General features: G+C 34.4%; 1 protein-coding gene across 1 annotated transcript; it reads left to right on the top strand.

Moving 5' to 3' along the window:
• The first annotated feature begins 151 nt into the window (after positions 1 to 151).
• SYCP1 (synaptonemal complex protein 1) lies at positions 152 to 23,696 on the top strand. Its single transcript, XM_074163466.1, has 31 exons — positions 152 to 259; positions 1,275 to 1,356; positions 1,522 to 1,568; positions 2,916 to 3,080; positions 3,902 to 3,969; positions 4,163 to 4,236; positions 4,624 to 4,682; positions 5,728 to 5,797; positions 6,428 to 6,501; positions 7,475 to 7,583; positions 8,782 to 8,876; positions 9,010 to 9,194; positions 10,114 to 10,181; positions 11,371 to 11,432; positions 12,568 to 12,672; positions 13,660 to 13,763; positions 14,262 to 14,379; positions 14,624 to 14,694; positions 15,363 to 15,444; positions 16,029 to 16,091; positions 16,437 to 16,499; positions 17,158 to 17,220; positions 18,004 to 18,120; positions 18,740 to 18,850; positions 19,787 to 19,879; positions 20,813 to 20,887; positions 21,416 to 21,475; positions 21,617 to 21,796; positions 22,742 to 22,885; positions 23,385 to 23,471; positions 23,553 to 23,696. Exons 1-31 carry the CDS (start codon positions 152 to 154, stop codon positions 23,694 to 23,696), a joined length of 2,946 nt encoding a protein of 981 aa, XP_074019567.1.
• Positions 23,697 to 25,404: the final 1,708 nt, after the last annotated feature.

The raw sequence follows: 25,404 nt of genomic DNA, 5'->3' as shown, positions 1-25,404 counted from the left end.
GCCCCGCCTCGCCTCGCCCCGCCCCGCCCCTCCCCTCTCCTGCCTCCGGCGCGCGCAGTCAGGTGCTTCCCGCCCTTTTGTCCCCACCTCAGCAGCAGCGCGTGAGCGTGCGAGCCGTGAGGCGCTGAGGGCGGCCCTCTTCTCCGACGCCATGGAAAAAGAAAAACCCTTTAAATTGTTCGTGCCGCCGCGCCTGAGCAGTGGCCAGGTGTCTGCAGTCAAACCCCAGGCGAGCACTCGGGCAACGGGGCAGTGTCAGGTAAAGGGTGCTGCCGCCTGTCTCGCCTTGTGCTTCTCTGGAAGCTACGGCAGGCGGGCGGGGGACGAGCGGTGGGAGGGCCCGTCGGGGGCTCGGGGGGACCATCCTTCCCGGTGGTCCTCAAGGGAAGCCCCGAACCGCCAGTTCTGGGAAGCACGGGAAGGGATGTGCGCTGAACTTACTTTCCTGGAAACTGTTAAGATTGGTGCTGCGGGGGAACACTTCAGAGACCTTTTCTATCAAAACCGAAGAGAATCGTCTTCTCAAGCATCTGCTGTGTATTTTAACTGTACATCACCAATGATAAATACGTGTTTGATGTGGGTAATTCAGAACAGTAAGTGGGAAGTACACCACTGGGATACCCTTTCTGGCTTTGACTTGGCAGTCCCACCAGATCCAGTGTGCAGTGAACGTGTTCTGCCACTGTGATCTGAGTTAGGTGAATTCAACAAGATGTTTTTTCATGTTGAAGGTCCTTATGAAATGTGTTTAGGTTGAAATGCAATAGTCTGACAGGACATGAGTTACACTATTTCTGTGACACAGAATAAACATTGTAAAAACACATTTTATAAAACACATTGTAAAATGAAATTTTCATACTAAACCATAATCAGATGTGGTTTACAAGTACTCTTGGGAATAAAGCAAAAAATAAGTATCAAATATTGGACTTGGAAAAAAAACTGGTTTTGGTTAATGAGCCCTTTACCATGGAACTGTGTACAGGTATGCAGTAGCTAGTAAGTTCCTGTAATCAAAAGCTTCTGCTTTGGCCACAGTGTAGTCTATAAAGCAAACTACAAAAGACCAACAGTTTGAAAAGCCACTGGGAAGTAAGAAGCAAAGTTCCAAAGCCATTACCAATACCTTGGGCTTTGAAGATTGTAGGTAGTTGATTTATTAATGGAAAATTCTATTTTCACATTAGCTGTACTTTTTTTTTTTTCTGGGTTTTATAATCCTCCTTTACAAATCTACCCATAAGAAATTAATTTTTAAATTTGTGCAGGGTTTTAACAAATGCCCAGGTGATGATTTTAATTTGCCATTTGTAATGAGTACAGCGAACCGTGGTGAAATCACTGATTCAGGTAAGGGTAAAATAAGCATTTACCTTGCATGCTCGTTTAAATTTTTTTAATAAAGTCAACATTTTTCATGAGTAGTTTAACAATTTCATAGCTATAACACTGTTATATACAGTTCCACTGTTATTTTTTTAGAAATACATTGATCAAAATCTCTTCATATTTCAGATGCGATTTCACAGCAAGTAAAACTTTGCTCTGAGGTAGATGAAGAGGTCAGCTAAGTATAAATTCTGCATATCTAATTTCTTAGGGCCTCTTAATTTGTTCCCAAAACAGTGTCTAAAGCACTATTCTAATAGGTACTTCAGGGCTAAAGGAAGTAGTCAAAGGGAATAATAATTTTCTCTCTCCTGTTTAAAGCTGAATCGCTCAGAGGAGGTATTTGTGATTCAGTGAACATGTCTGGAGATAAACCTTTAAATATTAAGGTTCTTTCCAAGTTGTGTGGAGGTTTTTTTATTTTTATTTTTTTTATTTAAAGTGCCTGGGGAGTATGGGAGTTTTAATCAAAGTAGGATTTAAGCATTTAAATATCTTTGTGAAACTGGTTCCAAATAGCCTGTTGAAAAGTAGATGGACTGAAGTCAGGGTATTCTTTTGAAAATCCAAGCAGGTTATCCTGATTACCTTGTCTGGCTTTATTTCATCTATAGAACAATGATTTTAGTGAAGTGGTTTCCTTAATCATTTGATTCTTCTCACAGCATCTTTACCAATGTTCTTCTGCTTTGGTATAGCTCAGTAAAGCTTTTTTTTTTTTCTTTTTTTTTCCTGGTAGTTTCCTGTGCTTCCCAGATACGAAACGCTGTTTGCTGCAACAATGGAACATATTTCTTGCAGTCCTCCTAATCATTTTTATATCCCTGAGGACTAAACTTCTTTTAGCCTTAGCAGCTATTAAAGTACAGTTAGGACTGTAATAGTATTATGATGCAGCCAAAACAAGGATAGTGTTAGGTGACATCATACCTGAAACAAACTGCAGAACTGCCCTGTGGCCTATTGTACTATTACTTGCCTACACCACTGAGCAAGTGCTGTTTGTACAGCACTTTAAAGATGTTCTGAGAGCACGAGGTTGGTTGGTTTTCCTTCCTGCTTTGTATATGAGTTAACTGCAAAAACGTATCATGAGTAGTCTCGGACAAGATCTCAGAGGCTGCTTTTACTTAACTCAGCAGTATCTGTCCGAATAAGAGGAGGGAAATGGTGTGAAGAATCTAACAAGGAATCTTGGCTCTACTGGTAATTCTAGCAAAACTTTTATTGACTTGGTGGAGTGCAGTTATCCTTATCTTTAATGCTACCTATTTAGCAATGTCGCTATATCTGAGGGCAGTGGGGTATTTTTCACTTGTGTTTGTGTCTCTTGTTCTGTAATGTCTGTTGATACATACACAGTGGATACACAAAGATTTAAACTGTGGTTCCTGATACTATATAAGCTTGTGTCACCATCTGTGGAAAAAAATTGTGATATTTCTAAAAGATAAATATGTATCCAAAACATTATTAATTAAATAGCATTTGATATTAAATTGTGGAACCTCTTTTAATAGCATGTAGAAACATTGAATGAATTGTATTCAAAACTCTACAAAGAGGCTGAGAAGATCAAGCGGTGGAAACTAACTGTAGAATCAGAGCTAAAGCAGAAAGAAAGAAAACTGCAAGAAAATAGAAAGATTATTGAAGCACAGCGTAAAGCCATTCAGGAATTGCAGGCCAGTATTGTACAATATAAATTTAAAAAGAGTAAAGAGAAAGCTCTTCCTGATTTAATATGAAAATATTATTCACACAATTAAAGAATGTTGCAGAGGTTGAAGAAATTTTGAACTGTTAATGTGATGACTTCGAAGTCATCTAGATTTGGCTAGATACCAATGACCTATGGCTCTACTGTTAGTAAAGGAAAAAGTAACATTTTGCTTTTTAAAAATGGTTTTCCTCTTTTCAACAATGTGCATTCCATCAATTATTTACATGCACATCATACTGTATATGCAGAAACGTATTCAAGACTGAATAAACTGCCATTCTCCTGGTATGTGTAAAGTATGCTCATGCGTATTTCTGTATTCAGCACACGCAGGGAATAGAGCACTCTGCTTTATCCCAGTTTCTTATGTCACTGGAAGTGATGGACAGAAGTACATATACCTACAATTGGGACTGAATTACACATTTTAAACAAGTTATTGGTCCTTTTCTGTTGTTTGTGTTTGCATTGGCTTTGGTAACCTGTGTCATCTTTCTTTCTTTGACTTTTGCCTTGAGAAAATGGTTCTGAGAAGGGGTGTGCACATGTAGCATTTGAGTGTATGTGTGAATAACATACCTGTGTTTCAGTTGATGGTAAATTATGGTTTATTGTTAATGTCTTTCAAGGAAACTGTAAAACAGTTAAGCAGATTAACTGTTAAAGCAGATTTCTGTCTTCTGATGCAGAAAATTACTTTTTCATGAGAGATTTGAGAATTGTATATTTCTGTTATATTTTTCAATAACAATGTGTTTTTATATTTTTTCCCTATGAAATTAGTTTGAAAATGAAAAACTAAGTTTAAAACTGGAAGATGAGATATGTGAAAATAAAGATCTTTTAAAAGAGTAAGTAATACAGTCAAGTATATTTTTTGTGAAAATAATTAGTGTTTATGCTGAGAATTGTATTAATATGGGAAGTTACATATAGCTGTTAAATTCTAAGGGTCATCAGGGCATTTACATTGTTACTACTTAGGTATTCAAAGTGCCATGCATTCCTGTGACAACATATTACGGTATTTTTTTCCTCTTTTAGAAGCAGTGCTTCAAGACATCTATGTAATCTGCTCAAGGAAACCTGTACTCACTTCACAGAGAAGTCCACCAAATGTAAATGCTATTTAAATTTTGATTCATGAAACTAAATGTACTTCTAGCTTTCTCTAAATTCACGAAGGAGAAAAGCTGTCATTCTGTTCCAAATACATTCTCAGTTGAGGTAAATTGTAGGTGGCTCTGCCAGAATTACAGTATTCACAGAAAAAGTGAGATTGGGAAGGAAATTTGAAAAGCTGAGCTTTCTTGGTGTTTCAATGGAATATACGTTTTCTCCAAATTATATAACTTTTGTCACCCTGTTTTATAATGATTTTTTTTTAAATAAGAAAAGACCCTGTAATTCCTTTTTTAATCATTATGCTGTTTGAGCATAGCAGCTTGGACAGCTGGAGTTCTTTTTCGAAAGGAAAACTCTATGGTACATTCTTACTTTGATAGATGAACATGAAAGAGAAGAAACAAGACAACTATACGTGGAACTTAATAACAATGTTGAAGTAAGTGACGTAGCTTGTTAAAAGGCTCAAATGGGATCCAAATAACATGGATACTTTGAGATATCTGAGTTACATGCATATGTTGAGATACTATTCGTACAAAGAATGTTCTCTGATGAAGTAATTAGAATTGTCATGTGTGATGCAGGAAGTCAGGTTTTCAAAACCTTTTCAAGAATTATTTTTGTATAGGGCATATTCATTGGATAAAATGCAACAGTGTTTGGGCTATAGATCCATGTGATCTGTGTGATATGTTTGATCTGCTTAATGTGAGGTGGCTGCTATAACTTCTGTCTTTCTGTACTCTGTTTCACTTAACTGGTGTTTTCATGGAATGGCCGAGGTTGGAAGTATCCTCTGGAGAATATCTGGAGAACTTCCACTGCTAAAAGCAAGATCCAGTAGCGCGGGTTGCATAGGGCTGTGTTCAGTCAGGTTTTGGGGTCAGGTTTATTAAGGTTATTTTATTAGATAATTTTATTTAATGTACAGAGCCATGTAAAATAAAGATAAACAAAGAAAGTTAATTTCAGTTTTGAGTGTGACACAACAAAATTTGGTGAACTTGTGATTTTGTGTGGAATCAGAAGTATATTCCGTTACGTAAAGAGGGTTTTTACCTTTTTAATTTGCAAAAGAAATGCAGTCTTACCAAATAAATTAGTTCATCATATTTTTTTAATTATTCCACCGTGGAAGATAAGACCCTAGTATATTTATAATAGAGAAATGCAAGGCATCGTTTTGGGAGTGATGAACTTGATATTAAGCAGAGTCAGAGAGTACATGATATAATGGTTAAATATTAATTGCAGGTTGTGGTAGCAACTAAGAGAAGCACAACTGCTCCTCCATTGTGTTAGGCATCTGCAACCATGGACCAGTAAAACTATTTCTTCCTTGAAATTGTTTAGATTTTGAGTATAGAAATTCTTAAACTTCCAACTTTGAATAATCATAACATTCTGTTAACAACAAACCATAAATGTAATTCTTCATTACTTAGTTTTATTTGAATGTATATACTGAATTTTATTTTTAGAGAATGATAACGGCATTTGAAGAGCTTCGTGTGCAAGCAGAGAACACCAGATTGGCAATGTGTTTCAAACGTGAGAATTCTGTTTATCGTGTTTATGCTGCAGGCTTAACAATTTTGTACTTCGTAGATTTTATTGCATGCAGTTTTCAGGCCAGAAAGATAAGTGCTAGAACAGTGAACTGTAACACTGTGGCAGACACTCTTTTATTCATGCTGCCTGCTATTCAATACCTGGGTTCTTTTACTGTTTTTCCACTGGCTCAGATTTTGAACTTTGTTTTTCAAATAGTCACTCAAAGCCTAAGTTTTGTCTGTGAAGTACAGTCTAGAGATCACTGATTTTATGTATTTGGTTTATTTAAATGATAGTGCCCTAGTCTACAGCTACAGAAATTTTAATTTCATTTGCTTTATTTATGCTACTGTGTGCCTGTTTAATTTTTACATGTGTTTTTTTGTTAGTTTCTTATAACAAACTAGTAAGTAATACATGGAATAATGGACTAATTCTGTGGAAAGCTGGTGCAAAAATTACTTTGTTTGCTTAGAAAATAATTTCAAACATGACCTTAACAGTTACTCTTTAGGAAATAAATTGTACAGCTGTACAATTATAAGCAATCTTAAACTGGAAATTGTATTTAACTTGGAGTATATTTTAGCTGGTGTATTAACTATGGATATTACTGTATCTCAAAAGTAAATGAAGAAGCAGAAAAAGTGGACAAGTTTGAAAAAGAATGCAAACTGGAAGTCAGTATGAAGGAAAAGCAGGTTTGCTCAGTTTTACAATCTAATATGCACAGCTTTGTTTTTGAAACAAATCTTGCAGTTTCTTGAACTGTTTTGCTTTTGTGACTTACTGATATATCAAATGAAAACAATTACTTTAAAAGTGCTTGGTTGTTTGTAAAATATTTGTATTTTGGAAGGATGGAAATTAATATTGCAAATGACCTTTCAGTGGTATGTTTCTTCAGTGTTACTTATTTAGAATAAAATGTGAATTAGGCTGCTGTATCACGACAAGGGACATCTTAGTGACAGGATTTAATGTACCATGTAAACACTGAATACTCTTTCTGTTCTCCATACTATGTTATTCACACGCTTGCCTTCATAAAAGTTGTTTGTGCAGAAGCATAAAATTAGCAAAGCAGTCATCACTCCTCAACGTTAAGAAAGGTATAGTTCATATCTGGTAAGAAGGAACTTTGAAGAAGGATTATTATGCATATCAGACGACAGGCTGGTAAGAGAGTTCAGGAATCTGAGATTGGAGTAGGTTTTTTGTAGCGGTGTGATGAGATAGCCATGATGGAAGACTGATTAAGTTGAAGAAATTAATTGTGGTAAGAGTGTTTAGTTTGGAAGCAGGAGTCTGAGAAGCAGAGCATCTGTCTGTGTCTGAGAAGGTCAAGAGTTGGTTTTTCTGAGGATGGATGTGACATTACAAAGGGGCAAGGAGTGTTTCTGGGCATCAGTAAAAAGGACAAAAATAACAGCTGGAGCAGCATTTAAGTCAGATTCTGCTAACTTTAGTGATGTTCCAGTATCTTTAGTCTGTTGGAATTCATGCTTTTTCATTCAGAGTAATATGACGTGATCAGTAATTGACTAAGATTGACCGCCTTGTTTAACTTGAATGACAGCACTAGGTATGCTAATTATACACAGTGCACAAATGAAAATGAGAATCTGTCGTGTTTTTCTACACTTCATTATGATATTATTTTAATTTTGTTAGATTTCAGTTCTTACCATACAGAGTGATGAAAAAGATGATATAATAAGAGACATCAAGATTCAGCTGCAGGAATCACAAGATAAGATTGCTGACTTAATAGAAGCAAAAAGTAAGAGTTTTCTGTGCTATCTTAAAGTTTAATTGGTTATAGAAGTGTAGGAAACAGGGTCATGATAATTTTACCCTGTTACTAGTCAGCAGCAGAATTTTGGACCTTGCAGGCCATATTCTCGTGTGGAGCAGAAGCTGCTGATGGGGGATCGGGACTGGTAGTGTAGTCTGCATATGTATAAAATCTAGGCCCTTATTTCCTAACAAAAGTTTTCCCTTTAGGCTTAGGGTAAACCATGTTTTTGTGTTGACGTAACAGCTTCATTGAGAGGGATTTTTCATTTCAATAAACTCTAGGGTGAATGTGTTATGCTACTGGAAAGGTGCCATATGCCCTGTCATTCCTTTTCTGTAACAGAAGTAAGTTTTACCAGAACACTGTATAGCCCTGTCCCTGTTCCAGAGATTTTTCCCATTTCAGTTGGAGTCATATACTAAATAGGGCACCATAATAGATAAGTGTTTTTCCTGGTTACTGGATCGATCTGTTTCAAATCAAATTAGTGAAAGATCTTCAAAGTGTAATATTTGTTCAGTAGTCCCTAAATAGTAGCCTTGTTCTGTGTTCCACAAGACACATTTTCACATCTTTGCCAAATAATCCTCCAAAATGTTACCGCTTTCAAATGGAATTTCATTTGCAGGTAGGCAGAGGATTGACTGGGGTTGGACGTATAACTGGGTTTGAAGGGGTTCTTTTTTAAGGGCGAGTCAAGCACTGAGAACTTTTGAAGATTGCAAGCAGAAAATACATTGCTTGAGTTTTGCAAACTTACAGTCAGGTGCCACTGAGGAAGCTTACTTTTCAGAACTTGATTTTCAGTAATTGTAAGCCATCTATGTAACAAAATATTTCTAGTATATGATGCAAGTGCCTTTGTTCTTTAGAACTGAGGCAATTTTCAGCCTCCCCTTCCCTGGGGAGTAGGGAGGAAGGTTTTAGTATCCTTTTTATACCAGATATATATAAGTGGCTGTATTTTGTTAAATTTTATAAATATATGTAACTTTACATTTTGCTTTCTGTTAGTAAGTTGAATAATCATCTTGGAGGCTTTTTACTTAACAATAACATGAATACATCATGTAATTTGATTGAAGTGTAGGAATGTATTTATCTTTAAAATAGAAATGCAAGCATTGTTTTAGTAAATACCCTATTTTGCTTAAGTGTAAGCATATATCTTTTTGCTTAGGACATGAAGGAGACATGTTGAAAGAATCCCAGATCAAACAAGAACATTTGAGGGCAGAACTGGAGGAGGCCAAAGTTTCATTGCAAAAAACAGAGGTGCAGCTTGCTTATAACTTTCCAGTGTAAATAGATTAGAAAAGTAATTGCATAAATAATTACTGATACTTTAGATATGAAACAGTTGTTTGTTGCAAAACATGTTTAGAAATTATATATATATTTTTTGTAGATTACTCAAAAGAGCTTAGAAACAGAGTTGCAGACTGCAGTGAAAGCACTGGCTCAGGTCACTGGAGAAAAGGAAGCAGAGGTGGAAGAATGTAAAAAAATTAAGGCTTTGCATGAATCCCTGAGAGAGGAGTTTGAGACTTCTATTTCCAATTTGAAAAGCTTGCTGCAAAAAGAGCAAAATCGGTAAATTAAACAGTTTAAATTCAAAGAATGATCTTGCAAGTAAAATACTAGATTAATGAGCTGCTGGGAATAAAATCTAAACTTCCTATGTGATTTGGTGTAATTACTTTTCTTGTAATCACTAATAACTTTTTTTTTTTTTTAATTCCTTCACCTATCTGGTTATTTGAATTATTAGCACTTGAAGACAGTTATGCTGTTTGATTTTGTATGGATGTAGCTCTTAACTAAAAGAGCAGTAATCTCATTTAGTACTTGACAGTTTTTTATTAATGGAACATTTAGTGAGGAACATATTCTTCTATATATGATAATAGTACTGTTTAATGCTATTATTAATGTATTTCAGGTTTTCTGTAGTTTTAAAAATTATGTATTTGTCAAAGAACCTGATAGCAATGAAAACCAACCTTTCTAAAAATGAGAACAGAGCAGTCAAGATGTATTTTAGTACATTATCACAACTGAGGTTTTCAAGAAACAATGATTTTTTTGGATACATGGCATTAAGGTGCCTTCTAAGTAGTTGCAGTTTACAACAAATCCAAGAACGGATATGAAGCTGAAATTTGTTTTTTTGACACACTGATCTAAATGCAGAGAATTCTATGTAAATTTTTTCAGTTGTGCTCGTTGATATTGGTCTATAAGAAAGCAGATTTTTGCCTCCCTTCCCTCAACTTTCATAATTCTATTTTTAAGAAATACGGGTTTATGTATCTATATATTTGTTTACTTTATGCCTGCTGTTCTCAAGTTGTAAAAGAGAAATTTGATACAGGTTGCAGGCAGGTATATCACCTGCCTGTTGAATGGCAAATTTTCTTAAAATGTTTGTGGTAAGACTTTGTCTTATTGTCCTTTAAGTTTCAAGTGCAGTGCTTTGTACTATACAATTTTATTTTTTTTATTTTCTTAGATTGGAGAAATGTGAAGATGAGTCAAAGCTACTTACCTTGGAGCTCAGAAATAAGTCTGCTGAACTGGGTAAGATTTGTAGAAAGAAAGAAAATGAGCTAGGTAGAAATAAAAACGTTTTCTTCTGTTTCCTAAAAATAGACTGAGGTCCTTATTGCTTGGAAAAGTGCTTTATAGTACCCTGTAGCTGCCAGGAATGCTGAAATTTATTTTTACTCATCTGAGTCCCGTTTTGTTGGTAGTCATTGTAGCAGGCAACAGTCAAACAGCAGTGCTATGCAGACCTCCAATAGTAAGACCATACATGTATGGATTCTCCTGAAAGTCATTTTGGTTTCTCTGCACTCTTCCACTTAATGCTGATAGCACTGCAGACCTGTTCGAGAGGTAGCGTTAGACTGCTGAGCAGTAGATTCCAGGAATGACTTCTGGAGCTTGTAGTGGAGACAAAATACATACATTAAGCTTTCCTACAGACCACTCTCCTCATGTTGGATGTAGAATTACACTGACAGTGGTTAGCTTTAAATACTGCTTTGATACCCTGTGATTTCTAGATTGCGCTTCTTAGCCCCCAGAATAAGAGATTATCTTTAGCACTGTTTTTCCAGTGTGCAGCATATGTCTCTAATCCTGATGTGATAGCTGAGAAATACAGTTTGATGTCCTTGCATGTATTGGAGGCATCTAAAGATAAGTGTTCAAAAGTTAACTGCTAATGCTTGTCTAAAAAAAGGTGAGCTGCGACCTGTCAGAATTCCAGAGAAAAAATGAGTTTGGTATCCAGTACTTGCAAAAAACCCCAGTAATGTGAATGTGCACACAGAGAACATTTTGAAGTTACTATTAAGTCTAGTAAGTGGTTTCCTTTTTCAGCATATCCATGTGAATATATTCAGTGTCTGTGTTTTTTTCTGGAAAAATGCAAATGCATCAATACTTGGAGACTGTAAACGTTCTTACAGTCCACGGTTTATTTGAAGCCATGATTGTGGAAAGCATAATATGGTCTGGATTGTATTTAAGACAAGTAATTAGTTTCTCTTCAGATATATATTTGCTAATGTCTTTCTGAAGCATTTTTTCAACTCTGTTTAGATTAAGCCATAATTTAGGTTACAATTTAGCTTTACAATTCCTGAACTTAGTCCAACAAGTTTTGAAAATTGAGTACTGCAAAGGGATAAATGTTTTATAGTGCCTGCTAAATATGTAAAATAATTTCTGTTCAATTAATTTTACATTACATGTGTTGTAGAACAGATGACTAAACTAAAATGTGACAAAGAAATGCAACTTGAAGAGCTGTCAGAAACACTGGTAAATGTTCATTTTATTAGTCTCATGGCATTTCTCATATGAAGTCTCTCTTGCTCTTTAAGTATCTTAAATGCCACATATAAATGCTGTCTAGTCTGCCTTAATGTTGCTACTAAACTTTCTTACCTGTCTTTCAGATGATTTCATTGTTTTTTCTGAAGGGCTTGATTCTTTCCACTGATTTTGTTTTGTTCTGCTTTGTTTTGGTTTTCCTTGTCAACACTTCCAGTCATTTCCTTCTTCATTCACAGCTGTTCAAATGCCACTCCCTCTGGACGTAAAGATTTCACATTTTTAGTTATGCCTAGTCCTGACTCTTCCCTCATTCTTAACCTTTCTGAAAAATACTTTTTTATTGTTGTTGTTATGAACATTAGCTCAAACCTTGTGAGTACCATGCATATGACATGTAAGGCTGAGGGATCAACTAATTTTCAACAGTAAAGATAATTCCTCGAGTGGCTAGCTTTCTTCATAATAATCTTCTAAAAATTAAGCATTGTAAAGGCTTACCTCATTTTGGTGTTTAAAGAATAACCAAGCTTCTGACGCCACCCAGAAAAGGCAGCAGAATTTGTGAAAAGGTTATGTGTGACAAAATGAGGGAACTAAGAAGCAATTTCATAGGTTTCATAGGTTTGTCACTTCACAAATCCATTGTGATTATTTTGCTGTTTGTGGGGTGTTAGTTATGAAGGTGTCCTCCATACTGCAGCATTTAGCATCTAGAAAGCACAGTGCACTGTGTTGATGCATGTCTCTTTTCAGAGAAAACATTTAAGAACCTGCAGAAAGGTCTTTTGGGTTATAACACCCTGTTCCTTATATTCCTGTTATACCGGATATTATGTTCTTACTTGTAGGGAAGTTTCCTGAGGTAATTAGCTGTGGTCTCTGTGAACCCTGCTGAACTGTGACATAGGTCCGTGTTCTGTTACAGAAGGCTAAGCTATATGAAGTACACTTTTAATAAAGAATTATTTTAGTTATGATATTATATTTGCAAGTCTAACAAGAGACTGCATCAGCTAAAATAAGAGTGTGAAACTAGGTCTGCATTTTACCATGTAAGTTTGTTCCTTATATACTGTGCATTGACTTTTCTAAACTGAGTTTCATTAATCTTCTTAAACAGGGAAAAGTCGAAGGACTGCTAGTGAAGAAGAAAGATCTTGAGTCTACTGTAGAAAATCTGCAGGAGAGGGATAAAGAAATGAAAAATATTCTCCAAATCAGAGAGGTCTGAATAAAGGGTGATAGTAGCATGTTTTTATAAATAGTTAAGTTACACATTATCACTTATAAGATATCTTATATATAAGATCACTTATATATAGGAACGTAAGAAATACCACAGTCAGACGAGTGCTCCACCCAATGTACTGTGACAGTGACAGCAGAAGGTACTCTGTAGGAGAGGACCTGACTGGTCCATACCCCTTATATTCCTACAGTAGCTTTATCAAGGATGCTCGAGGACACATCCATGTCTTTTGCCTTTCCTATCAGTTTATGGACTTGTTTGTGTTCATATCTCATCTGTTTTTGAACCTCCTCATACTATTTGCCTCCATAACCTTCTGTGGTGAGAAATTCCAGAAGTTTATTATGTGCTGTGCTTAAAAACTAACCTCTCTCTCCCTCCCTCTCTCCCTCCTCCCCACAACTCCCTCAACTGCCTGCCAGTGCCTGTGGTATCAGTGTATCACCAGTTACTTGGAGGAAACAGTATTCAAAGCATTTGTATATTTTAAAATGTATTACATTACAAGGCTTATCTTGTAATGGCAGCAAATTATGAGGGAGGAGTTTTGCTTTATGGTTTGGGATGCATCCAAACGTGCTATTCTATCACATACTACTGGGATTCTGTGATTATTTTTTTTTATTATTTTAATTTGTTTTATTTAGATGAATGCAAAAGGTTATGATGTCTGAAGCAAATGTCTTTATTTAAAATTAGGTCCAAGGAAAGACAATTTTGTCAGTAATTTAGCAGACTGGTTAGTTAGACTTACAGTAAGGGATACGTTTAGCATTCGTATCAGGGTTCGCTATCTCACACTACTTTCACATCACACCAGAGAGATGTAAAGATACAGTCTGGTTAATTTATGGCATGTATGTGGTTTTGTTTTATCTTAAAACTTTGTTTGTCTGTTTATTTCTGATAGCTTTCATGACTTGCAGTTTACATACGTATACTCTTTTTCTTTTTCTTCTGCAGAAAGAAATCCATGATTTGAAAGTACAGCTGACTAGTACAGCTGAAAAGGAACAAAATTATTTAGAACAGCTTATGACACTGAAAACAGATCTTGAACGAGAGGCGTATGATCATTTTTGAAAATACAGTATTAATTTAAATTTTTTGTGTGTTACATAGAAGTTATGTTAATATACAGTGAAATAATCTATGAGTGTTTTCTAATGGAAGTTTTGAACCTATGCACACAGTATGACATCCATTACATACTTATATTTATAAATTGTGTTCTCTGTATTTATTTGTGTGTAATTATTCCACGTCTCTGTGACTTAGTTGGGTTAACATGAAGAAAAAGTTTCTGAATTCATTGTTAAACTTGCTTTGAGCTGGATATTTAATTACATCATCTTCAACAATCGTTATATTTATACAAAAGTTGACTTTCCTTTTCCTCTGTCGCCTTTTTGCCTCCGTATAACTTTACTGCAAAGCTTAAATTTGTAGATATAGGCCTTGACTTTTTTCATCGTGATGTAACATTTTGTAACAGATAAATTTAACTTAAAAGAAAAGTTCAAAATACACATTCTTATTTCTCTTGACCATTTGTTTTAAATTAGGCTAAAGAATGAACAACTAGCAGTGTCTATCAATAAGCTTTTATTAGAAAAAGAACAACTAGCACAAGAGAAAAGTGGTATGGTTACAGAACTCAAGAAACTGCAAGAAAGTCATGAGGTAAGTTGTAAACTTCCAGCTATTTTTAAAGGACAACATTCAATTTAAAATATAAATCATATGGTAAACTGCAACTTGATATGGTTCTGTAGAGTATCTGAACTATTTTTTGTGTTTAAAATACAAAGGAAGTGCAGTTACCCTTGTGAATAAGGCTGGTCAAGGTACTGCTTAAGATTGATTTGAATTTTTTAAGATGTCACTTTGAATTTTATTCATTTTACTTTGATGGGTCTTTATTTAGGATAGTAGAAAAGAAGAAGAAAATACGAAGCAGTTAGTTGAAAACCTGGAAGAAGCAAATGGCCAGCTAAGGCAAGTAAAACCAAACATTAATGTACAATATTATTAAACAAAGTACACTTGATTCCTTCAGAGTTAGTCTAAATGTTGTGTTCATGCACTGCTTTCTCTGATTTTTAGGTCAGTGCTTTTTTAGGTTATATAGCTAAATAGAAACTATTTAGTATTGATGTTGGCCATGTAGAAGTTTCTACAAATTAGCAGTACCTATTGCTACAGGAACAATTTTGCCATAGCTTTGTATTACATAAAGAGAGCTATCCTGTTCTGCATTACCATCTTAGGTGTGAAGGAAATGAAAATAGAAGTTAAAGGTTAGGGATTCAATGTGAAATGGTGAAACTGTTTAAATGTTACTCTCTGAAGTAGTCTCTGTATCATCAACCCAATAGACAGGCAGCCTTTCACGTTTCATATATGCATTACGATACTACAATTAGAATATGTTTTACTTGGGTAAGGGGAATATCTTTCTGTACTTTCAAAAAGTATGTAAAGATCAGACATTAACTTAGCAGTCACTTTGCATCATTTTAAGAACATTTTCATTGAACAGCTTATGAAGTTCTCATCAATATTAGCAGCTCTATGTAGAAAATAAAGTGGGTTTATTTAGCAGTAGAGAAAGGAGTTAAAGTTATTAAGTAAATATTTACTATGCTTGTTAATTTGGCATTTAGAAATGAACTGGAGTCTTTGAAGGAGAAGATGGCAAAGAAAGGTGAAGAGATTAAAAGTAAACTGGATGAAAGAGAAGAAAATGTATGCTATATCATGTGCTTTATCATGAAAATATGTAGTCTCTTACGGAAGTTTTCTTTCAGTGCTGCTGCCAATTGAGTCAACATATGTACACATGCTGAGCCCTTTTATTTTAAAAGACAAGGACCTTCAGTAGGATGTTTACTCTTTACATCAAGGCTTAAAAGTCCAGATTTGTTAGATTTCAGGCAAACAGAGAACCCTCTTTTTCTATTTCCATATACCCATTTAGTGATGGATGGGGTATGGATTAGCTTTCAATATGTAATACGAGTTTTAGTAGTATGTTCAAATATTTTTGCTTTAATACTGTAGTTTCAAAGTACACCTTTTTTTTAAATCATAATGGATTTCAAAATTTCATTGTAAAAGTCAAAGAAGATACTCAGGACTTGGCATGATAACTTAGTTATTTTTTTCACAAATACAAAATAGGGAATATGCTTAATTCTAATTTTTGAGGGAACTGCTTTGTAAATGTCATGTAGTGATTAATAGCAATTCTGCCATAAAACCTTTTTCTTCTTTAGGAGAGTACAAAAATTCTGTTAATATTTTGACTAGACTTACAATTATAATTCCAGGCTAAGAGTATTGAAAATGAAATTTCAAGAAAGGAAAAGCAGTTGAAGATTCTAGAAAATAAGGTATGAAAACTCATTTTTTTCATGGGCTATAGAGAACTTCATGCAAGATTATTTTCTAAATTACAAAGTTACTTTTTTTTTTTTCTTCTTTCTAAACTCTACAGCCACTGAGGAACTGATTCACTGCTATGATGATATTCACTACTGTTGGTGACATTGGGCGAGCAAAATTCTTGTAGTACTTTATGGTTAAAACTCCAGTCATTGTAACACCTTAGTGTATTTCAGTCCCATTGAAATTGATCAGACTTGTGCAAATGCATGTTTAAGAACCTTGACAGTAATCTAACACAGAGAGTAATTTTTTAGGAGTTTATTAATTAATGTTTGAACTATCTCTTTTAGTTGAATAATTTAAAGAAACAGGTGGAAAATAAAACCAAATGCATCGAAGAGCTGCAACAGGAGGTATGTACATTTTTAAAAGTCACAAATACATAAAACGTGGTAGTTTGTGGTAACTGTTACTTTTCAACAGTTTTTGTCTGGTGTGGTATCTTTATATATACCTACGTAATTTATAACATTTCCTTTCTTATCCTAATTCTGAGCAAATTAAGGAGTCACCTTTGGAATTACTTGATTTGTAAAATTATTCTTACTTTTGAAAAATGCAATTACAGAAATAATGTCTTTATTAAACCGTTACTATTTTCATTTAGTACATGATGTCATTGATATAGGTGAAATAATGACCTATATCAGTTACCAATAAGACAAATTGTGAATAACTGTACTCTAAAAATCTATAACTTGTCTTTTTTGTCATGACATCTGCATGTTTTCTGTCAGCAGCATCTTAGTTTTTCTTCCCGTTCTGCACCCTCTTGTTATTCTCTTGTCACCAATGAGGAGCCTTTCATAAGGTCATGAAGTAACAGTATTATTAGAGTAGTTGAGCATTCTTTTTTGGAGAATTGATCTGGAGCCTGAACTGCACAAAAAAAGTTAGTTGCTTGCTGAAAGACAGAATTTTGAAGATTCCTACCTACTTGATGCAGTTAAATCATTACATAATTCAATTAACGTATTAAAGTATAGTGTTTATTTTACTTTATTTCAACAGAATAAGGTGCTGAAAAAGAAAATTACTGCAGAAAGCAAGAAAACAAGCATTTATGAAGGGAAGGTAGGTTTAAATAACTTCATGTACAAGATGAGGGTAAAGCACAAAGTCTGAATGTTTTAAGTCCCAGTGTAACTAATGATAATATGTTAAGCACCTTCTTAATTGTTTTATGGATCTGGGATACAGATTTTACAGGAATGAGCCCGTAATTTTTGTAAAATACTTCAATTTTTAATCATTGGATGCTGACTGGGCTGTCAGACATTTGTAAGAGATGGAAATCACATCTCAAGGAATTATGTTCCTAATCAGTCCCTTTCTTTGATTGATGGCATACGGGATGTTATTCACTAATGCCTCCCCATTGAAATAGAATTAAAAGCAATTAAAAGAAATACATATATTACTCACTTCAGGCAGTTACTTTACTGTGTTATGCAATGGTAAGTCCCTCATTAGAACGTTGACTCCTTTGTGCAAAAGGCAGAATAGTGTCAGATAGATTGCTAATGGATGGTTCCCTGATACTGAAATGATTCTTTGTGATTGACTGGCCTCTAGCTTTAGGACTGTCTTATTGACTGGGGTGCACAAAACTCTTATGGGCTGTCTTTCCTGTTGTGGTGTTGCCATTTTTTCTATGTGTATTCACATAGAATACATACTTGCTTCAGGCCAAAGTTCAACTCTTTATGAAAAAAGCTGAACGTTGAATAGGAAATAGGTCAGTCATATACCTGAAAAGTAACAGAGTGGTTCTGCTTGAAAATAATAGGTAAAAAAATAATTCTTGATATATTCATTCCTGAACAAATAACAGCATTAATTCTGCATTCTCAAAAGGTGAATAAATTACAGTTAGAGATGGAAAATATGAACAAGCAATATAAGGAAACAGTTGACATCTATCAAAAAGACATTGAAACACAGAAAGTAAATGAAAATAAACTTCTTGAAGAGGTGAGAATTTTTACTGCACCTTTTAATTATTTTTTTGATGTATGATCATTTTATGAAGCTATATCGACCAGATTTCTTGCTCTTACCTAGCAATCTTCTCAACATAAATGGAACTTCTTGTGTATGCATGTGAGCAAAGCTTTAGTACATTAGATCCTTAAGTTGAAGTATTTGTATATGTCTTTAGAAATAAGAAACTAGTTTAAACTCTTTTTGTCAAAATACTGTTCACAGAAATTCTATTCTTGGTATAAATACAGCATAAACAAATTAGATTATAACTTTTCCCATATTAGTATTTTCCTACCCAGACTTTTTTGATGGTAATATCAAAAAATATTTTTGATAAAAGAGTGCTTGAAAAGGCCTTGTGGTTCGAAATGGCACTTGTCCACCATGGAAAAATGGATGTACTTTTAATTTAGGTTTATTGGCACATTTTAACAATATGTGTAAAAGATGTAGGATTTGAAAAGCATCTTAAAAGCAAATGAAGACTACACTAACTGAGACTATATTTACATTGCACCCACAGGGTTAAGAAGAAATGAAACTAAGATCTTTTAAAAATACATTGTTGTTAATTGTTCATTAATTAAATGAAACTTGTTACTAACAGGTAGAAAAGATGAGGTTGCTTGCTGATGAAGCAACAATAACACAGAGAGAAACTGATATCCGATGTCAACACAAGATAACTGAAATGGTGGCACTTATGGAAAAACACAAGGTAAGAGATTTTACTGATTTCTGTGATTTGTAATGTGTGATACTATGCTAAGTAAAAACCTTTCAAATCCAGACTATTACAAATATTCTGGAAGTGTTCAAAGCCAGGTTGGACGGGGCTTTGAGCAACCTGGTCTGGTGGGAGGTGTCCCTGCCCAGGGCAGGGGGTGGGACTGGATGATCTTTAAGGTCCCTTCAAACCCAAACCATCCTGTGAGTCTATGAATTAGAAAGTGAAACTTGATAATAAAGACCTGAGTCTAGGAAAATGAAGTTGAACACATGCTTAACTTTTCATCACCTAAAATTAAATTCATCTTCAGATTTTGAAAACATGCCTACTGGCAGATAAATTCCATTTATCTAAATTTCTAGGAATCACATGATGTGAACTGGTAGCATCTTGGAATACCCAATAATGCCTTAGGTAAGACAACAATGGTGGAGTTGGCCTTTTGAAATTGTCCTGCAGACCGCATTTATTTAAGGTGTTATATATGGACACTGAATAAAAGAGCATATAGGTTTGTGCTTTGCAAGGTTGTTTTTTTATATTCAGCCTTCCTTTGATACCGTCCTGTTCCTTGATAACATTTTAATTTACATTTCTTATTACTCGGTTTTTCAGTATATTTAGCAGATACCATTAATAAAAATAATATGGCTAGCTTTTATGTGCCAGAACATGTACCACTGCCTAGAGATAAAGCATTCTCTGTCAACCCACAAAATAATACTGCTTGTGCATTTTCAGTTTACAGTTACTGCTGAAGCATCATTGTTTGTTCATAGTGGTTTCTAAATCTTCACTAGAGCCTTATTTGAAAAAATGAGTAACGTTTTAAGACTAGGTAGATCTATAATTGTAACACTTAGTCAAATGCTTTGAGTTTGTTATGGTTTTCTGTTTTGTTTTGTGGTGTTCTTTTTTAAACAGTGTGAATATGATAAAATGGTTGAAGAAAAAGATACGGAGTTGAAACTTTATAAAATAAAAGAGCAAGAGCAGTTATCATCAAAAAGATCATTGGTAAGGTATACTCTTCAGCATAGATAATTAAATGGAGGGTCTGCTGTCCTTAAGGTGTAATATAATTATAAATATCATATTAGACTTCTTCCTATTTAATCCTTGGAGTGGTTAAGTGGCTGCTTTAGTGAGACTGTACAGTAAAGATCAACCCACTAATTTCTGTTTACTCTTATTTTCTTACAGATTTATTATGTGCATTAAAAAACCCCAGATGCTTCTAAAAATAAATGGGAATAGCTGTGCTTTTCTGTTTACTTTTCCTGACAGTGTGTCATGGTCTAACCTCACTGTCTGAATAAGAAACTTATTTTATATAGAAACTTGTATTAAATAGTTGGATTCCACTCCACACCTTCTACCCCGCTGTTCTCACAAGTGTTTTAAGTTCTTACCTTGAATAGTTCTGGTCAAGTATCTGTTTCTTAGTAGTATTCAACTCCTTTTCAAACAAACAAAAATAAAACTTCAAGTCTAGAGTTGCATTGCATATTTTTTTCCTTTCTAGGAAGCTTAGCTTTGAGAAATGTTCTGAGACCCAACATCCCCTCAAGGCTTTCATAAAAGTGTAGTTCTACAGCATCTACTTAAAATGCAATATTTTTCTGACATTACCCTTCACAGAATATTTCTTCACAAAGTTTTTTTCAGTTAGATTTTTTCTTAGAAGGCGGTGTGACTCAAGCCTACATGTTTGTTTGGTTTTTTTAATTTGGTAACTGCTTCTCTGATCATCTGTTACTCTAGTGATTGAATCATTCTGAAAAGGAATTGTAGGTACTTCTCAGCATGCTAACTTCATGGTTAAGTCAGCTCTGTTGAGCAAATGGAATTTTCTTTTGTTTATACTTAATATCCCTATTAATTACTGTCTTACATGAACTGTTTTCTTTTAAGCATAGTTAACCCTATCCTTTACCTAATTGTTTTTAGGAAAGTGAGCTGTCATGTTTGAAAAGTGAACTGTCATCCCTTAAGGAACAACTTAAAGCAGAAATTGAAGAGAAGGTATCATTTTTTTAACTAAATATAGCAGGATCAGTGACATGCTTGGCCTGGTATTATGCAGTATAATAAGGACAGCTGTGAAGTGCACTTTTGATTCTAGGTCTTGCTCTCACATGCTGTCTGATTTCAAGAGCTTGATGCTCCCTGAAGTCATTATGTCTCATTTCTGGTGGCAGTGAGTGTTTTGCATTAAGCCTTCATTGGTAAGTATGGGGGAAGCAGGGAGAGATTGAAACCCTATGAAGAACTGTCCAAGCTTGCAGGGATGATGTCAGGATGATGTCAGGATGAAAGCCAAAGCCAATATGGAGATAAAACTGAGAAGAGCAGTGAACGGCAACAAGAAAGGCTTCTATAGGACCTGTCATGTCTTTTGAATGCTGCAGTTCGACTAAATCTGGGTCGTATGTTTGTGTGAACTTTGTAACAGTATGACTGTAGACTGGGTTCTGTAATTACACCAAGATGATTTTCAAGAACTAAATTCAAATAAAATATTTACTTCCTAACACATAACTCTTTTTTTAGGAGAAACTTGCAAAAGAACCCTCTCAAAATACGGTTCCTGAAGATGAAAAGAAGCACAAGGTAGCTTTAACCTTATCATTAATCAATTTTAGAATTTGGTAATATTTATGTGTATGCAATCTGATTGAAGTTCCATGATAAATTATGTACACTCGACCAAAGACACGGAAATGCTTTTAATTTAAACCTTTTTAATTTTAGAAAATACAAAATTATTTTTCTGAGACTCCTAAACTTCATTTAGATCTGGACTGTGCATCTATTAATGTAAAAAATAAAAAGTCTCCAAATGATATTCCTATAAAAGTCGACATGATGGAAAAGAAAAAAAAGCCTCCTTCAGCATCTGCAAAAAGTCCCTTGGGTAGTCCATCATTAAAGGTTTGTAACTCGTAATAGTGAATTGTTCTTGTTTTATTTTCTGACTGTATTTCTTACTTCTCTGTAGATGCTTATTTCTTTTTTGTTGTGATAAGCAGAGATTTAAAAGGTAGATAGCCACAAAAAAACCAAAAAGTATTCCACAGCGATATTAGAAAGCAGTTTGTGTCAGGGCTCTGTGTGTCATTTTTCTAGCTTAGTTACTTGATTTGTTTGTTATCATTGATCAGTAACAATTCCTGTCCTACAGGGACAGTGAATTTAATAACATCTCTAGAATTCTTTTACTTAGTCTTAAAAGTATTGTCTTTAAAGGCATATTTTTTCTCTATGGAACAGAAATTAGCTTGCGTAGCTGTAAAAATTATCAAAGTATTCCTGACTGCTTCATCGTAACTGTAAAACCTTATGCTTCTACCCTGTCAGAAGCTTATATGTGATGTTTACATCTTAACAATAGAAACAACTACCATTTTTATGTTACCCTTTCTAAAAAAGGATTGCATTGTTCCATTGCAATGTGTCTGAGAGGTTTAACATCTAGCGAAAGAACTATTTAAGTAAAAGCAGTCTTGTTCTTGATATCACTATCAATGTCCTCCTGAAAATGTTTTCCTGCAGTTTTGTTTGCATTTTCTTGAATGTTGGTTTGGAACAACCTGAATTTCTGCAGGTAAGCATGAAGAAGTTACATGTATATAGAGTGCCATAAAACTCGATTCTTCCACAGCTTCCTGTTCATTCTCCTTGTTTTACAACAAAAAAAAAAGGAATTTTTTTTTTTTTTAATTTGCTTCATGTCTTGGATGGAAAGATAATTGTTCCACAGCATCTCTCTAGCGTCTTCCTGGATACTCAGTCTGTAAACTGGGTTATGAGTTTGGTTTTAGATTCTATAATTACCACTGAAAACGTAATTTTAAATGCCATCTTTTTCTTTCCCAGACATATGTTATAAAGACTCCTCCGGTACATAAACTGCAAAGTGAAAGCACAAATCTGCATTCAGAACAGTGCATGAGGAAAAAGCAAAAAGTCCTTTTACGGCTGGATGCTCAGTCAGATAGCTCTGAACACAGCGACCTCCTGGTAAAAATCAGAGATCAAATAGTGCACTTAACAGTTCTTTATGCACACTGCTATATCTAAGAATGTATATAAAGCATGTGGAGTTCTGTATCCAAGATGATACTTATGTGTATATTTTTATTTTATTGGTTCTTTCTGGAATTGTATTTATATGCACATAATTAGTAACGGAGATTTTCAAGACCTGCCTGGATGCAGTCCTGAGTAACATGCTCTGACATGCTCTGGGCAATCCTGCTTTGGCAGGGGAGTTGGACTAGATGATCTTTATGGTCCCTTCCAACTCTAAAAAATTCAGTGAAATTCAGTGGAACAGAGTTCCGCTATATAAAAACATATATTAACTTCTATAATGATTGTTAACATTGTTTTTATTGAACTGTTGAGGCTTCATAGTAACATCTTAACTTTTTTTTTTTTACTCTAATATTCCTAGGGGGAAAGAAAATATATTTTCTAATATAGTGTGATTAAGCAAAATTTTTATTTTTAATTTAAGAGCATGGTCTCGGAGGAAGAAATGTTTAAAAAATTATACAAAGATTATCCTCAAGCTTCACAATTATATGCCATGACACCAAAAAAGGTACCTTAGCTTTTCTTCAGATCAAAATGAACTGTTAAACTGGTTATAGAAACTAATGGATGGCTTTATTTTTCTTCCTAGAAACCAACTACATCAAACATGAAAACTCCAGGCTCTGTACTGAAACTTAAAACCATGAGAAAAATGCGAGAGGCTGGATGGACTGCAGTTTCTAAAATGGACAGGAAAAGAAAAATGAAAGAAGCTGAAAAGCTCTTTACTTAAAATGAAAAAAATGACTAGTGGCCTAGCATTGTTTGATTAGTATAACCACAGTATTATTATTCTTTCCGAGTTAGTACTTTGTTGCATTTTTCTGTCATATTCAGTATGTTTGATACTACATTCATTTCCTTTACACATATAACCTTTATAGTTACGTAACTACATCAACCTGCAGAGCATTTTCTATATTTCATTCCCGATGCTATAAAAAGTCGGAACACAAATTAGCTATTTTTAAGTGTAGAAATGAGTATAACTACATAGAAAGCTGTTTCAAAAAGAGAAAAAAAAAGTCTGGAATTAGAAATACTGTGTTTAAAGAAATTCAGGTCTGTTCTTTCAAAATTGCTCTCTCTTTCTTAATACATAATTCACAAAAGAATATTGTTTAGTGGAAGAAATACTGAAGCTCTTGAAATGCATACACTTTTACCTGAAGTCATCTTGCATTTGCATTCATTTTAAATTTGTCAGAATTGTCGTTTTAGACTGTTTTATTTTCAGTAGCTACTGTTTCAGTATGTTAAAACAGTTTTGAAACTTTTAAAATTGAATTTTCAATAGAATTACTTTGGTTTAAAAAGATTTCAGCTTCATAAGGAATAAAATATGCATGCATGTTTTAAGATTGTAAAAATGTAAGTTAAGATATTATTAAATTGTTTATCTGAAATGTAAAGTGTGGGACCAAATGTTGTTGCTCTGTGTATTAGAACACAGATGTCAATCACCAGGCAGCCATCCTAAGGACCAACAGCTTCTGCCACGTTAAGCGTAAGAGTAGTTTAGAACAACATATATTCCTGCATTTATCCTTGATTAATGTTGGTTTCACAACAACAAAACCTGCTTCAGAGCCTAGAGGTAACAAGAAAACTACAGGTACATCTTAAAATATTATGAAAAATCAAAATCCTGGATTCATCTGAAGTGGGCAGCAAAACATACGAATTTCATTCTTTTTGTGCAGCAATTTTATGTATAGGCTAGTGGATTGGGTTCCTTATGAATTATCTGTTGAGCAGTGATATTAATAATTTTTTATTGTATGTAACTGAAAAATATTCTCCAAAGATCTGAAAGAACATACTGGTTTTTTTCTCTGGAATCTGTTATGCAAGCAAATTTTCTGAGAAGTTAGACTGGCTTTTCTTGCTGGAAAGATACTTCATATGTTTGCAGAATATTGAGGTTTTATAATATATCTGCTTAAATAGTATAAATTAGACCAAATGAAGGACAGAAAAGCTGCTTATAACATACAAATTCCGGATGTCTGTCCTTTCCAAGAAAGATTATTTTACCATAAGTCCTGTAAAATAATCCACTTAAACTTCTTGCAGATACATCAATTACTTATTTTTTTGATCTGATACAGAGAATGTCATGCAAAGTCAGTTATTCTTCATTTTTAGTTTGGGATGTTACTTACTAATATCTCATCAGCTACTTTGCAGGAAAAAGAAAACGCATTCACTGAAAACACAACATATATGTGCGGTCTATCATTTATTTTAATAGAGGATGGCGTTTTATACAAGCTCTAAATACCTGCCAGTGTTTGTTACTTCATTTCTAGATGCAGTCCTGTGTAATGTTCTCTGGGCAATCCTGCTTTAGCAGGGGAGTTGGACTAGATGATCTCTAGAGGTCCCTTCCAACTCTGACAATTCTGTGATTCTGTGACATATCTCTAGTTTTGACTGTT

This window comes from Numenius arquata, chromosome 24 (assembly GCF_964106895.1).
Source record: "Numenius arquata chromosome 24, bNumArq3.hap1.1, whole genome shotgun sequence".
NCBI lineage: Eukaryota > Metazoa > Chordata > Aves > Charadriiformes > Scolopacidae > Numenius > Numenius arquata.
This window is presented reverse-complemented; position numbering and strand designations above follow the sequence as displayed.